General features: G+C 43.4%; 1 protein-coding gene across 1 annotated transcript in view; it reads left to right on the plus strand.

Annotated features, from left to right (window-relative positions):
* Nucleotides 1-17,292, plus strand: part of LOC139638224 (usherin-like) — a 246,823-nt gene that overhangs the window by 158,641 nt on the left and 70,890 nt on the right. Inside the window, 7 exon segments of the mRNA XM_071512286.1 lie at nucleotides 114-323; nucleotides 3,958-3,972; nucleotides 3,975-4,159; nucleotides 4,255-4,367; nucleotides 5,883-6,114; nucleotides 7,587-7,755; nucleotides 8,049-8,270. Coding sequence (XP_071368387.1) covers nucleotides 114-323; nucleotides 3,958-3,972; nucleotides 3,975-4,159; nucleotides 4,255-4,367; nucleotides 5,883-6,114; nucleotides 7,587-7,755; nucleotides 8,049-8,270 — 1,146 coding nt within the window.

The raw sequence follows: 17,292 nt of genomic DNA on the forward strand, positions 1-17,292 counted from the left end.
TTACCTGTATTTTCATACCACTTTCCAATTACCACAGAGAAGATATAAATTTTTACATGTATGTCAATGACATTTTGACCACTTTCTCTCTGTCTCCCTCTTGTCTTTCTCAGCTCTACAAGACCTGCAGGGAGAGGTGGAGTCTTACTTTCTCACGGTAGACTCCACCCACCTCAATCGAACTTTGGCCTTTCCCCTTGGAATCATCTCCACAGTGATAAGTGACCTTTGGCCCAACACCGCATATCGAGTGTCGTTACACGTGTCCAATGGAGCACATAACACAACTAAGACAGTAGCTAACGTCACCACAAAGGATGGAGGTGTGTCTGTGTTTATTTGTGCTTGTGCATGCGTGTGTGTATGAGGGGGAGACTGTGCACATACAGTATGTGTGTGTTAAGTGTATAGAGTACTTAAACTCAATACATCCAAGAGAGGTGTCTTGTGTTTGTGTGTGTTTCTCTGTATTAGTGTGTGTGTGTCTGTGTGTGTGTGTGTGTGTGTCTGTGTGTGCTTCACAGGAGATGCTAAGTGCGTCATGTAGTGAAGCATCAGATCAATACAAAGTGTGTGTGAAGCAGATCTAAGGTGTTGTGAAACGCTTGTTGGCAACACATACAGACATACACACAAACTGTCAAACTTTACCTGTCAAACAAGGTTACCAGCTTTTGCCATTTCTAATACAGATTATAATTACAGTATTTTACAATTCAATTATGACACAACTTAATATCCCAGGCTTTTCCAAACATTTGAAACATCAAAACTACACGTTGCAAAGTTTTAAATGAAAGTAAAGTGAATGCAAAATGTTTTCCTAAACACATACATACTGTATATACTGTATATATATTTGTGTCCAAACCATTTGTTTGTACTGTACTCATACTGTAACCATCAGCACAATATGAGATACATTATGTGTTCCTAATGGTTGGGAAGTTTTTGTGATCCCAACATAATATGTGTCACAAAACGTGTCTAACTTTTTGTGATCTCAACATTTAAACACTGTATGTAACACATATTAAATGTTGCGATCACAAAAATATCCCAACCATTAGGAACCCCTGAACAACAGCCTCATCTGTTCTCTCAGCCCCAGCCATCTCTGCATATTCAGTCAATATTTGTGAACATGAGCAACTGAGACTCAAATGTGGGATGTCATCTGGGATTTAAAATCTGGAACCTCTTATAGTGAATGAATTGGAATAGGAGTAAAATATATCAGTTTTTAAATTGACTGATATTGCCCTTTTCAGGCAGACTCAACTTTCCCTGTCTTTACCTTTCCATTGCTTGGGTTATCCAGCTGTCATCTCTGCTTTTCTCTCCCTTTCTCTTCCCAACTCTGAGCCCAGTCTCTCTCTTTGCATTTAAGGGTTTTCTTTCAGATCACTCTATATAATCATATGTCAGAGGCCTCTCTCCCTCTGTCTTTCTGACTTGCCCATATCTTTTTCTCTCTCCCTCTCCTCCTCTCTCCCTCTGTCTTTCTCCACCTTTTCTCTCCCTCTCTCTCTCTCTGACCATCTCTCTGTCTCTCTCCCCCTCTCACAATTCGTTCTCTGTGTCTCACTCTATATAATCATATGTCAGGGGCCTCTCTCTCTCTCTCTGTAATCTGAGCAGTATAATAAAAAGTGCATTAAAAACATTAGAAAATCATTAGGTGCTAAAGGCAAAGCACGGCTCGTTTAACTGAGAGGGCTCTGGAGGTAATTTCATTATTTTACAGCCATAAGAGTGCACACAGACACACACACACACACACATACATACAGGAACACACACACACACCAAGGCCAAATATATTTTAACTATTGCAGCTCAACCCTACCAACCATCTTAACGTGGCCTGCAATCTATAGGGCAATGCTAACACAGGGGCTAATTGGAAAGCAAAATGTGTGTGTGTGTGTGTGCGTGTGTGTGAGAGAGCCTCTGTGTGCAGTATTGCGTTGATAATGCCATCTAGCAGTAAATTAAATGTAGAGCAGTGGGTTGGGTTTATGTAAGTGCATTGGTAGCAAATGAATTGGGTTAACTTCTCTTGGCTAAGTGCATTTTCACTAAGGACAATAGATTGAATTTGTATGATTACCTCTGTTTCCCCCTCTCTCTCTCTCTGACAGTCTCTCTCTGAAAATAGTGTTAATGCTCTCTGTGTATTTGATTTCTCTCACTTTTCCTCTCAGTGTCTGTCTCTGTCTCTATTATGATCTTGGAAGGAACTTTACAAAAGAGACTAACAACAGTCTCTTTTTTGTTCTGTCTTCTGTTCTGTCTTCCTCTCTTCCTCCATCATTCCCTTCACTGTCTCTATTTCTCTTTCTTTCTCTCACAGTTTAATTCCCACTTGTCTTCTCTCTTTTTCTTATTTTCCTCTGTTCTTCACCATCTCTGTCTCTCTGTCGTTCTCTCTCTCTCTCTCAGCACTACGTGTTATCTGTATTATAATGATCACTGTAGAAACTTTGCACAGAGACGAGCAATATTCTGTGAATTGGAGTTTGAGTTGATTATCGACTTCAGTTGTGGATGTGCTGACATGGAGAATTTCTCAGAGGAATGAACTGAGAGAAATGGAGGGATGGAAAGGACAGTGGAAGTGAGAGGGACAGACTCGGAGAAGGAGATAACCGCGCTCTCAGCTGAAGCAGTGAGACAGAACAGAGTGAGGGAATGAAAGAGGGTGGAGACGGTCTCAGAGAAAGAGTTAAGAGCATTATCAGCAAAGAGAGAGAGAAAAAGAAAGAGGGAGTGAGGTAATCATGCATATTCAATCTATTGTTCTTAGTGAAAATGCACTTAGAAGTTAACCCAATTCATTTGCTGCCAATGCACTTACCTAAACCCAAGCCACTGCTCTACATTTCATTTACTGCTAGATGGCATTATGAACGCAATACTGCACACACACACACACACACAGACACACACACAAACTTTCTCTTTTCACTCTTTCATTAACACACACACACACAGTCGCTCATATACAGACACACATATGTACTCCACACTGTCTCTCTTTCACTCTCTCACACACACATTCTTTCAGTCTGTCCCACACAGTCGCACACGCACAAAGCCCACATCACATGCTTATACACTTTTTCTCTCTCTCTCTCTCTCTCTCTCTCTCTCTCTCTCTCTCTCTCTCTCTCTCTCTCTCTCTCTCTCTCTCTCTCTCTCTCTCTCTCTCTCTCTCTCTCTCTCTCTCTCCTCTTTCTCTTTCTCTTTCTCTTTCTCTCTCTCTCTCTCTCTCTCTCTCACACACACACACACACACCCACACACACCCCTCTACAGTGATGGATGGTTCAAAGCCCTGTGTTGTGGTTTGATCTCTGAGAAGTCTGTCAGTCTGTCTCCTCTCACTGTGTCAAACTAGTGCTGCTACTAAACTAACTTCTGAAAGAAAGTCAAGCTCGTATGATATTTAGAGAAATGCTCCCATATTGAGGAAGTGTAGTCTCACCCTGGAGTACACGTCTATTAAAAAAATAGTACAATCGGGACCTCACAGAAACAGGCCTCTAGCCTATTTTTGGTCACAACCCATAGTTTAAAGAGACGTTTTGTTATTTTTACAAACCTGTCCTGATGATCAGCAATGAAGCCCTCTCTTAGGACATTTTAAAGTTTTAATGCAATGGTTTTTGTCTCTGAGTAATTTGCACAGCGCTCTTGTTTGCAGTTGTTAGCAATTGAATGTGATATGAAGCTGTTAAACTGAAAATCACATGTAAATATTCAGAGAAAAAACTCTCTCTCTTTCTGAGATTAAAGTCAGAAATTTGCGAGAGAAAAAACGGGACAGCAGTTAATTTCAAGCTGGGTTTGACACTGTAAAGTCAAAACAATTATAAACCACCAACATGTATATGCTTACTTCCTGTGTGTATGTGTGTGCGTGTGTGTCTGTGTGTGTCTGTGCCCCCTCAGAGCCAGAAGGGATGTCTGCCCAGAAGTGGTTCCAGTTAACAGCAGTGTGGTGCGTGTTCTCTGGTTCCCTCCTCTACGGCCTAACGGGGCGGTTACTGCATACCGCATCTACCTTAACAACCGTCTCCATGGCAGTGTGGACAGCAGCTCAGGGTCCTACCTGCTGGGGGACCTGCTGCCTTTTACCGTCTACAATATACAGGTACACACAAAAACAATAACATACAGGCACAGAACACAGAGATGTGTCCGTTACCTTTTTCTCTGATCTGTGTGTGTGTGTGTGTGTGTACTCAGGTGGAGGTGTGTACTGTGTATGCATGTGTGAGGAGTAACGTTACCCAGACGACCACAGTAGAGGACCTGCCTGCTGACCTGGCCGTCCCGCACACACAAGTGCTCAGTCCCAGGTAATACAGAGATTTACACATTTATTTAATTACTCTTTCACCATCTCACTCTCTCTCCTCTCTCTCTCTGCCCCTGTCTTTCCAATACTTTTCAGAATTAAAATATTTCAACTGAACCATTCAGTATGTTGCCATTGTTCCAGGTTCATGAAACTTGGATAAGATGTGACATGTTTTTGAGCAGCGTGGTGGCGTAGTGACTTGGTAGATAGTACTACAACAGGGTTCGAGCCCCTGTGTCGGGAAGCATTCACTCTGAAGTGTCGTTGGGTAAGACACTGAATCCCTAGCAGCTGTAGCTGATCCTGCAGCTTGACCTCCATGTGGTGGGGGGCAAATAAAAAGAGAATTTTCCAATGGGAGTCGTTAAAGTATCACATTTTTTCAGCTTTTACACCAAATGTGGTGACGCAAAGCTTTTCAGCATCCAAATACAGGACCAATTGAGTAAGTGAGTCCTCATAATACTGTTTCCCTTGCAATCCCACTTCTGTAAAGCCTACAATCCTAGAGGAAGCAGTGATTGGTGGCCTATATTCATCTCTAGGAGTGTGTGAAGGCTGTCACTCTGTATGTTAGTATAAAAGTCTATCCACTGTCACACCTCTAAGAGATAATGTGCAGAGATTACATTACAGATTAGTGATTACTTGACTAGAACCTTTCTCACTCACCAATCCATCTCAGTCTTGAGTACTCAAACTGCATACTGTAATCAGATTACTCTAAAGTAGATTTTGTACAAATTCCAAAATCAATAGAATATGAAAGTAAATGGACATCTTATTCACAGTAATGAGAGCACTGTAATGACATTTAAAGTGATGCGCTACTCTCCAAGTCTGCCCTAAACCCTACTGTTGCAAATCCTACAATTGTAGAGGAAGCGGTGATTTGTGGCTTCTATTTCTGTCGAGGAGACCGTGGAAGTTGTAACTCTGTGTGTTACTACACGGGTCTCTCCCTGCCAAAGATGTCAGAGATGAAAAAGAGGAAAATCAATATGTGAAGTGTATAAAAACACACACACCCTGACATCATAACTCACCTTTGGCAGTCACTGCTCGTGTGTGCATATGTGTGTGCACGTACGTGTGAGTGTGTGTGTGTGTGTGTGTGTGTGTGTGTGTGTGTGTGTGTGTGTGGGTTTGAGAAATGTACATGTGTGGCGACATTTATATATGCATTTGTGCTTGTGTGTGTGTGAAAGTTTTGTGTGTGTTCATATTCTTGTTAAAATTTCTGATAGTGTCATGTCCCTCAGCCACTCTATTTTCTGCCCTACTCCTCTAGTGTCCTCTAGTCTCTCTCTCATTACAATTTATGCAATCATACCAAAACAATAAAGAACAATAATTGGTATAAAAACAGTACAGTAGTTGATGAGTTGATTTTAATAATGATTAGAGATAAGACTAAGGATATTTTGCATTACCTCAGAGCAGTATTCCTGCCTCTTTATCTCTGTCTCTCTCTCTGTCTCTCTCTCTCTCTCTCTCTCTCTCTCTCTCTCAGGATGGTGAGGTTGGAGTGGGCCAGTCCAGGCAGACCCAGTGGGATCATGCTGGGCTATGAGGTCCTCAGACGGACCCTGAGGTCATGTGGTGGTGGGTCAGCAGGGGTCACAACCCCTTCGGTGGAGGAGTCAGGGGGAGGAGGAGGTGGTGGGAGGGCCAGGTGTTCCTACCTGCAGTGTCCTGCCACTCATGGTGTGTGTGGGACATCCTGCTTCCAGCCTGATATACAGGTAATTATATTCTCTGTTCTGGTCTGTCATTCTGTGGTCTATCCTCTACTGTTTCTTTGTTTTTTTCAATGCAGCATGTGTTGAAGATGTGTTATTAACACATGTAACAATTAACATAAATGTGATGAAAAGCAGCACATGCTGTTTACTCGAATGATAATTATGGATGTGTTGAGAAAGATGCATCCTTTTGGTCAATATTTTGTATCTTTTCTTGTCTGCTCTGATCTGCTCCGCTCCATTCTGCTGTCTTCTACTTTCTTCTGCTGTAATCCTCTCTCCCCTCCTCTTCTCACCTGAATGAAAGAGGCTTTTTTATTAACTAGAACTTGTCATGAGCAATCATTAAAACCCATTACTGTAGAACAACTTAACAACTTGTATTAGACGTGTAAAACAAGGCAGCAGACCAGGGTCTTAGCTTTGGCTGCTGAATTGAAGTGGAGAATACATTGTTCTGTGTATTCCCTCAGGACACTATAGTCCTCACTAGACCTCAGACACACACACACACACGCACAAAAACACATACAAAAACACATACAGAAACACAAAGAAACACGCACAAACACACACATACTCTCACATTTCCTCATCTGAGCGGCTCTTATTTATGTGGGATGTACGGTCAACCTTGCAGTGATTATTTTCTCTAAACAGATTAACTTGTCATCTGCATTCACTGCCATCCTCGTGTCATTGAATGCCAGCCAAGTTGGCACAGCGTACCGCCCGCCATACATCTAGCCCCACGGCACCCGCATCAGACGACACACACAATAACACACACACTTAAACACACATGTACCAGTACACACATACACACCCACTTAAGCACGCATGTAGACATATGTGTAGTTGGGACACAAACACACACTAATATAGATTTCTATAGATGCCTATGCCAAAACACTCACACACACACACACACACATCGCAAGTGCAGATGTACACACAAACATGCACACAAACACGCACACAAACTTATTATACACGCTTTTGTGCATGCACACAGCAGGGTATAGAAGACAAAAGACATCAGGCATAGGGAAGGACAGGCTGTGTAACTTTTCCTGCAATAGTTAAATATCACCATGACCACAGAAATATCTCTCTTCACCATTGTGATAGTTGTTTTTTCTGACTAGTAGCCATTAACTTTAAGTTTATTGTGACATTAACTGATTGCTGTTGTTCTGTATGTATGTTTTTTTTTTTAAAGTCGCAAGGAAATTGCATTTTAGTAGTTCAAAAATCTGTTCTGGCATTATTGGGTGGAATTTTTATGTACACCTACACGTACGCCACGGCATTTATTGTGAAGTGTACGTATGATGTGGGGAATTAGCTAACAAGGTGAACCAGTTGTTTTTCATTTCATTGTGACACATGTGTGTGTCTGTTGGTGCTTACTTGTTGGTGGATGTGCGTGTGCGTGTGTGTGTGTATACGTGTGCGTGTGTGTGAACCAGGTTTGCTGCGATGGAGTATTGTACACCAAGAAGCCCAACCATCAGTGCTGTGAGGGGCGTTACCTGACCTTGAGTAACTCCTCCCACTCTGTCTGCTGTGGGGGAAAGCTCCTTCCACCTCTCCCAGACCACCAGTGCTGTGGAGGATACTATGTTCCTGTAGAAACCAGTGAGTTTCAAAAGCTTCAACTCAGTCTTTGAAATGTGTATAAATGTGTGTATATACAGTATGTTTATACTCACATGGAACTTGCTGATTGTATCTAAACCTAAATTGTCATACCTATTTGAGTCTACTCTAGTCTGCTCTAGTATAATAAATTGGTTCTTATTGCCTGGTGAGACCAACGTATTCTATTCTGTTCTACTCTACTCTACTTGACTTGACTTTGCTCTACTCTACTCCACTACTTCCATTCCATCCTGCTCTAACGTTTCATTCATCTGTCTTTGTGTTTCTAGGTGAGCATTGCTGTCCTGACCCCTCCGAGGGCCGGGTCTCTGTGGGGCTGGGTGACAGCTGCTGTCGGGGGGTTCCCTACTCCATGAAAGGGGGCCAGCTCTGCTGTGGGGGGGGCCTCCATGATGGCTATGGCACCCAGTGCTGTGGAGGCCAGGTTGTAGACGACACACTGGTGTGCTGCGGTGATGCTGAGAGGGGGGAAGTGCATACACACACTCCAGGTGAGAGAAACACACATACACACACATCCACTGTTGTAGGAATGGTTTTATCACAACATGAGAGGCATTTTTGCCCAACAACAAAAACTGAATACTGGGTGAAGTTTGATTGTGCCTTTAAACACACACTTCCCTTGTCCACAGAAAAGTCCATCATTTAAAAAATCTGGGAACTAAAACTCTTTATTCAAAAAGACTGTTAACAAAAAGGCCCTTTGTTCAGAAAGTCACAAGAAAAATACATTTTGATAGAACAAAATCACAACTCACTTTTGTTAGATTTGAGGCCCTGGTGACTTCTATAGGAGATGGGGAAGAAAGACAGAGAAGAGAGAGGGACAGGATAGAAACGCAAAGGAGAGAAGAGAAAAGATGCGGGTTGAGGTAGACACACGGTGCAGGAACGTGGGGTCGTCTCCCCTTCTTCCCCTCCCGCAGTGTCCCAAAGCACCCGGATACCATGGCACAGATGGGACTGTGTGTGTGGGTGTGTGTGTGGGTGTGGGTGTATGTGTGTGTCATTAGACATCTTTGTCATGGCAGATGATGATGAAACGCACTCGGGATGGCACCGTTGAGGGCACTGCCAAGCACACAGCAGGACAAATACACACTCATTCTCTCTCCTTCACACATACAAACACACACACCCCACACACACACATACACACACACGCTCTCACACATATAGACATATTACAGACAGTCTCACATACACACACACAGAGTCAACAGGGTGCTCTCGGCAGGGTTCGCTCAGTGTTGAGTGCCAGAGAGAGACACGTGGCTTCTATTCATCACACATAAACAATGGCCCCATATGGACAGGCCTATAGGGCTCCATTAGCCTGTCTGCACACACACATGCACACGCACACACGGACACACACACACACACACACACACACACACACACACACACACACAAACACACACACACACATACAGCGGCAAACACAAATGTACACAAATAAACACACAAACATGCATGCATTCACTTCCCACACACACACCACACACACAAATTAATGTATGACCACAAAAATAACTGACAAATCAGTTTTTATTAAGAAAGATGTGAGTCACCAGAAAGTGTTAAACTACTGCAATCTCATGTCACTACATTATCATTTGCTACTTTGCTGTCTCTTTTCTTCCTTTCTTTTCCTCTCCTCCGCTTTCTCCCTTCATGACATTGCCAATTAGAGCCTCTCTTCAAGAGTTTCTTGGGAGAGTGTTGTTCACACTCATAAATATTGATTGAAATGTCTGATATTATCAGGATAACACTTGTGAATCGTGTTTTGACATGCTTTTTCCTTTTCAAGTATTCTACTCTGTCATGCTGCTGGAGCGACTCCTTTTCTGTCTTTCCTTTTCTTCTCCTCTCCTCTCCTACTTCCCCCCTTTCTTCCACCTGAGCAGGCTATATGGCCATCCTTCATTTGAGGGGGCCTCCCAGGGAGTGCATATGCTCCCCACTTCCTCCTCCTCTCCACCTCCTCCTATTTATTCCCCTTCTCCTCTCCTCCTCCATCATCTTCTTTGTTATCTTTCCCCAACTTGTTCCCCCACTTCTTCCTCTGGCCTCTTGCTTCTCCTCTCTTCTCCTACCTCTTTTTCTTCCTCGTATCCTGCTCTTCCTGCTCCTCTTCCTCCCCCTCCTTCCCTTTATTTGCCCCCCTCCCCATCCACTCATCAGTCATTAGCGTTAGCTTCCCCATTGAGAACATATGGTATGATGGATCGTAGGGCTAGCGGCGCTAGCAAGGCTAAGGGCCATTTGCCGGGTGCACTGCGCTGTCGGGGGGCCCCGGGGCCGGCAATGCAACCTCGACCCCACACGTCTGTTTCAAGACACACACACACATACACACACGTCATGCACACAGCAACACTTATTATAGGATAGGCTACTTAACCTTGGCAACAGTCTCTCTCATTCCTCTCTCTCACCAACTCTGTCTAAGGTTTTGTATTCGCTTTGAATGATATTGTGAGGAGCAGGTTTGTACAATAAAGAAAGAAAGAAAGACAGAAAGAAAGAGAAAGAAAGAAACAAATAGCATTGAATTTAAAATATAAGAAGGAAAAGAAAAAATCATGAGAATGCTAAAGCAAAGAAAGATAGAAGACTTGGAAATAACAAATCTCACTGAAAGAAAGAATGCAAATGAAGCGACATAAACAAAAGAATGAAAGAAAGAAAGAAACAAGATAAGACCCAATTTATTAAAAAAAGGCAGAAAAAAGAAATAGCCATGGAAAGAAAGAAAAAGAAAGAGAGAGGGAATTAAAAAAATAATAAGAATAAATAAGAGAAAGGAATATAGAAAGAAAAAAGAAATAAGAGAGACAGAAAGTAAGTGAGAGAGAAAGAGAAAGACCAGAAGAGGGGTGAAGAGCTAGATAGAGCAGATTAAAGGAGGAGTGAAGGGTATCCCATTGTGCCCAGCTGATAGACTAGGTTAGGCTGATGTGATTATGGGGTCCCTGAAGTGCGATCTATCACACATTACCGTCCACACTGTCAACAACCATACACACACACTGCGGGGGAACGCCAATGCCGGGAGACAGCCGTCTGGCAACAGATACACGTACCCACGCACATACACACACACACACACGGATATGCGCGTAAACATGCACACACAAACACACAGACATTCATACATACACACACATACACACAAGACAACATGCACGCATACACAGATGAATGTGCAAACACGTACACACAGAGTTGTGCACACATCCAAAAAAACACAACACACTTGCAGTCACACATGCACTCACACATACAGTACATTCAAATATACACACACATACACACTTACGTGCATGCTGTAGGCAGGGCTATTGGATTTGAAACAGGAGAGCTGCCAGTGTAAATCAGGTGAAAGAGAATCAGGGTGAAAAACATCACTGGACCCAACCTGTCCCAAGTAAAAAAAAAAAAAAAAAAACACACAGCCAAGCTAAACATTTTGGAAACAGCTCGCTTTATATATCCTTGGGATTCATTTGGTTAACTGAAAGTTGACTAGAAAATAACATGCAATATAAAAAAATATCTAAATTACAGTTCACCCTAGTTAGTGTACGTTTGTGAGTTGCCCACCCAACTCCCTCCCTCCCTCCCTCCCTCCCTCACTCACTCACTCACTCACTCACTCACTCACTCACTCACTCACTCACTCACTCACTCACTCACTCACTCACTCACTCACTCACTCACTCACTCACTCACTCACTCACTCACTCACTCACTCACTCACTCACTCACTCACTCTTAGTTTACTGTAAGCCAACCAGGTCAACTCACAAGAAGGTGTCATTTGCAATGGCAGGCTAAACTTCACCAAACTCCTGTGGCCATTTTTTTTGTATTTGAAGTATTATTGAGATGGTCAATAATCCTTTCCTTGGGATCCCCAGTTGTTACACAATAACGCAAGGACTCCACGCTAAATTCCTCCCTTCCAAATCTACCAGTTTGTTTAAACAGCTTTAGCTTCACTTTCAACTAGATTAGATACTGTTTGTTTTTGGACAAGAAGAGTGCCTTAGTTTTCTTCCAGCACAATTATATTTCCCCCTGTGTTGCAGCTTTAAGACCAACTTTTAAGCTCTCCATTCACTCTTCTTCCCTGCTGTCTATCAGTTTGTATGAAAGATGTTTAGCTAAGATTTAGGCGAGATTAGATGATGTTTGAAGGAATGTGTGTGGTGTCTTTGGCCTCCCGTTGCTCCCTGACTCTCCCTGAGTCCCCTGCCTCCCTGTGTGCGCTCCACTAATCATTCCCCCCTCACACTTTTTCTTCTTAAAGTGTGCACTTCTTTAACTCTTCCCTCCTGCCCTTCAACCCCCGCCCCCCCCCCCCCCCCCCCCCACCACCCCCCTCCTGTCTCTCGCTGTGTGTGCTCCCCTAATCGTTCCCCCCTCTCACTTCTTCTTAAAGTGAGTGTATCTTAAAATGTGTGCATTCCTTTAACTCTTCCCTCTCTCCCTCCCTCTGTCCCCGCCCGGCAGGCCCCATCCAAACGTTCAAGGACAAATCTGAATATCCCTTTTCACCGTTTAAGTGTTAAAAGCCTGGCGGTGCCGGGGTGTTATCTTAACGCGCCTCGCCGTGCCATCATCAGAGCGCGTGATGAAAATGGCTGTGATGATGCTAAAAGAAAAAAAGAGGAGGGGGAGAAAAAGTAATAATCAAATATGTTTTTCAAGGGCACAGTGACCATTTGCTGGAGGGAAATTATCCCAGTAGTTAAGCTAGCTCACTCCGAGCCTGGCTGAGTTGAGAGTGTGCATGGGTGTGTGTGTGTGTGTGTGTGTATAAGTGTGTGCACGTGCACATGATTTTGTTGCTTGAATTTAGTGCATGCATACGTACTTTACGTTGTGTATGGCTGTCTGTATCTGCATATATATCTGTTCATGTTTGTGTATATGTTTCTTTACACGTGGACATAGACTCACACCCCTCGTATGTCCTTTCATTGTTTCTGCCAAAAGCTTCTCATCAGTTTCTGTGTGTGTGTGTGTGTGTCTGTGTGTGTGCATGTGCGTGTGTGTGTACGCACGTATATGAATGCCAAAAGCCCCTCATCAATGATGGGTAGCAAATGGCCAACAGTAGTGCATTCCAAACAGCAGCGTCTGGCTGCTTTAGAAGACAGAGTACTCTCTGAACACAGGAAGGCATTTCTCTCTCTGTTAATGTATTTATGATGATGGCTTTTCTATTAGGTTTACCTTAATGACTGGCAAGACTGCAACCACTGGCTGTCAGGAGCACAGAGATGAGGACGGTGTGTGTGTGTTTTGTCTCTGTGCGTCTGTGTTCTTATTGTAGTTGTTGTTATTCTTGGTGGTGTTGTTGTTGGTATTAAGCATAATTTTTTTATTAGAAGCTGAAAGATTGAGCAACTAGAGTTCACATATGCACACATGTACACACACCCACACACATACATTGACATAGACAGACAAACACACACATTCTCAGTAGGTATCAATATACTGGATATACAGTAGGTAGTTACGGTAGGTATATGGTAGGTGAAAGTATACTTTGTGCTGTCCACCTACATTGGCATTTATTTATGGTGTTGGTTCGCAGTTAGTAACGCTGGTTTAATTCTAGGTAGATTTAGTCACCTAATAATGAAAGTCAGGCTTACCCATGTTAAACCTGCTCCTGACCAGGTTTGGCTCAACGTATGGATTGCCATAGTAAAACAACTGTTGTCCATTCAAGCCTGCTTCGTCTAACAGTTATCCAAGAAGTTAATCAGTCATATTTCAATAAGTCTTGCTTGTTTGGCTCAGTGCTTTGTGAACCAGCTTGTGTATTACCTGTCTCTTATTCTGTCTCTCCCTTCTTTTCCTTTGCCTTTTTCTACAACTCTCTCCACATCACAGACAAATAATCATCTATTTCTTCATCTGTTTCACTCTTTACCTCTCCCTCTCACTCCATTCACATCTCTCTTTGTCTTTCATTCTCTTTTCATTGTTCTGTTTTGTTCTTTTACTCCTCTCCATCTGTCTCTCTTGTCAGAGATAGATAGATATTCAGGTGCACAGAGACTGATACTGGTTTCACATATCAGACCAATACAAGATTAAGAGTTCTGGTATAAGAACATTTCTCAAATACTAAATCCAGTACTAACAGCCACGTGTAACATGCCAGAAGCAAAATCATTTGATTTTCACACATTAGATTAGATTAGGTGAAATTTAAGTGATCCTCATGAGGAAATTGGGCTGCAAGCAGTTACAACAAAAGAACATATTGAGAGTAATGCATCTGCGGCCTGCTCATATGGTAATCAGTAATCCAGGATACCATCCCTCTGAGCTTGTCCCTGGGCAGAAAGGGCTGGATAGTGTTAAAAGCACTGGAGAAGTCAAAGAACATGATTCTTATCATATTTCAAGCCCTATCCAACAGTAATCCCTGTTGACCAGGTAGATGTTAGTGTCATCCATGCCTATGGGAGCCTGGTATGCAAATTGGAGAGAATCCAGAAAGTCACTGACCAAAGATCTGAGGTGCTGCAGGACCAGCCTGTCAAAGGTATTTGGTCATTGAGGACACTGGGGCATCCCTACATGGGCAAAATGCAAGAGGTTTTGTACAGCGAAGGTTCAGAAATAGATTTTGTAGCTGCTGGAAAACCTCTGCTAGCAGGCACATACTTTGAGCACCCTGGGGCCATCAGGGCACCTGTGACTCACCACCTCACAACTCACCTGGGTGATAGACAGGCTGGAGGTGGGGGCAGCTGCCCTGGGTCCCCTTGCCAAACCTGTGGCCTTTGGCCTTTAAGTGGAATGTTTAGCTCAGAATAATGTAATGGACAAAATGGATGATCTCTCCATCATTTGTTCCATTGATCCCAAACTAATGGTATAAATCTATATGGTTCAATAAAAGTGATGGATCAGCATCAGTACTGCCAGATACTTACATTTTATTGTTCTACCATTTCTACTGTGCCTTCTGAAATTATTTCTTTCAGCACATCTTTTCTTTCTTTGTTGCTCTTTTAACACTTTGTCCAACTCTGTCACACTTTCTCCACCCCTTTCACTTCCAACTCTCTCTCCCGCTCTGTGTCTCTCACACACACTTTATCTCTCTTTTTCTTCCTCTCTGTGTGTCTCTCCCAGAGATAGACATATACATGGACAGCTGCTTGCTGTGTCTCACTCTTTGGTGATTCCCTGTAGAGTGGTGAAAATATAACTGCCACCCCAGCACTTACATACACACACACACACACACACACAAACACACTGTCACATGACACACACATGCAAACATACACACACACACACACACACACACAAATACACACTATCGCATGCACATACCCAGCTGGTAATGTTGTTGAGATAAAAAAGACAACGTCAGAAAGACAAGAGGACAGCCAGTCCACTGGGGAAACACTAGGTGTGTGTGTGTGTGTGTGTGTGTGTGTGCGTGTGTGTGTGTGTGTGTGTGTGTGTGTGTGTGTGTGTGTGTGTGTGTGTGTGTGTGTGTGTGTGTGTGCCCCTGCATCCACGTGTGTGTCCACAGGGGAACACTGTGCTCTGTGTGAGAAAGTCAATCCAATGTGATTTCATCTCTCGACATGGCATATAGCCTGGCCCCACAGGAACGCAGAGCACACACAGCCTTCCTTCCTACAGTGTGTGTGTGTGTTTGTGTTTGTGTACGAGCGTGTGTGTTGTCAGTCTGAACGATAGAATGCAGACCACACAAAAATAAAATGAGGATACATTTTTTTTACGTCATGGTTATTTAATACTGGTCACAAAATAGTTAAACTTGTTTCTCTGTGACTTTGAAAAATGTGTGCGTGTGTGTGTCTGTGTGTGTGTGTGTGTGTGTGTGTGTGTGCGTGTGTGTGTTTATCTGTGTGCATGGGGATTTGTGTGCATGTCTGTGCATCTATCTGTCTTTGTGTGTGTGTGTGTGTGTGCTGGTATGCATCCGTGCGTGCTCGTGCCTTTGCTGTGCACTATGTGCCAAACCCCTTGTAATATATTCAGGTATTTAAAAAGTGTTTGGTTTGTTTAAAGTTGTGGAGGGGTTTTGCTCTCCTAGAGAGCTCGGATAACCCTAATCCACGACACACATTTTTATCAGTAGTTCATTGGCAGGGCTAAATATTGACTTATCATTAAGTGGAATGACTGAAGCCCTAATAATAATTCACATTGTCTAAGCACCTTGTGTTGACGCGGCGCTCCCGACGCTATTAACGAATGTATGCAAATCCAACGTAAATCTGAAGATTAGGGCTGAAGCATTCTGCGGCGCAAGAGAGAAAACAAGAGGTGTGTGTTAAAATGTTGTTAACACATACACGCACACGCAGGCATGTACGAACACATGCACAAACACACACACAAACACACACAAAGCTTATGGAGAGGAAGAGAAAATAGGAGGTGCATGTTTCAAAACGTTAACACACACATACACACACACACACACACACACACACACACACACACACACACACAAACGTAAAGCTTACAAAGACAGGGATTGGATTTCTGCTGAAGAGCTGATAGGAAAAGTAGTGAAGTTTAGCTGCAGAACAGTAAACAAATGACGCAGGCCTATGGACTGGGTGGATGGGGAGAGAGAGATAGAGAGAGTAATGGTGGGAGGGAATGAGGAAAAGACAGTGGGCTGGAAATGGGAAGCAAGAGGAACCAATACAGATAGATGGAGAGAAAGAGGGACGGAGAGGTGGTTAAAGAGAGGGATGAGAGGAATATGTAGAGATAAGAGAGAGAGAGAGAGAGAGAGAGGGATGGAAAAAGGAATAGAGAGAGGGAGCATGGTGGATAGGGAAAGGGGTGGAGGTGATAGCTAAAAGGATGGAGAGAGAGACAGAAAAGGAGAAGATAAGAGAAGATAGAACATGGATGAATAGGCAAGGTGGGTAGATATTGGGGAGGAGGGAGGGAGGAAGAGGAGAAATGTTTGACAGGAGGAGAGAGAGAAAGGAGGGATGGATAGATTTTTGAGAAGAAGGGGTGATATAGAAGAGGTAGACGGAGGGAGAAGAAGAGGGAAGGCGAGGGGGAAGGGAGTGGAAGAGAGACAACTCCTAAACTTCAGGCCAAAGTGCCAACGTTCAGTAAGAGTAGGAAAAGAGTTTAAGAGAGTAGAATAGAGAGAGGAAGAGGGTGCTAAACAGAGGGATGGAGAAACAAACGGAGAGTAGGGATGGAGGTAGATGGAAGTACAGAGAGACCGAGGGAGTTGGTCTGCTAGAGAGTGAGCGAGAGGGAAGCAAAGAAGTAAAAACTGTGAGTGGTGGAGGGCCGGGTGTCCGGAAAGAAAGGAGGAGGAAAGGTTTGGATGGCGAGAGAGGGAGGGATGAGAGGAGATAAGCTATTTTGGAAAAGTGTTGAGCTGTTTATTTGCGCGTCATTGAAGCTGAAGTAAGGCGCTGGGGGAATTGGCCACCAAGCCCCCGCTCT

The sequence above is a fragment of the Centroberyx affinis genome, unplaced genomic scaffold (assembly GCF_046629955.1).
Source record: "Centroberyx affinis isolate AG114_WGS23_722 - 3 ecotype Tasmania unplaced genomic scaffold, CSIRO-AGI_Caff_v1 ptg006213l_1, whole genome shotgun sequence".
Classification (NCBI taxonomy): domain Eukaryota; kingdom Metazoa; phylum Chordata; class Actinopteri; order Beryciformes; family Berycidae; genus Centroberyx; species Centroberyx affinis.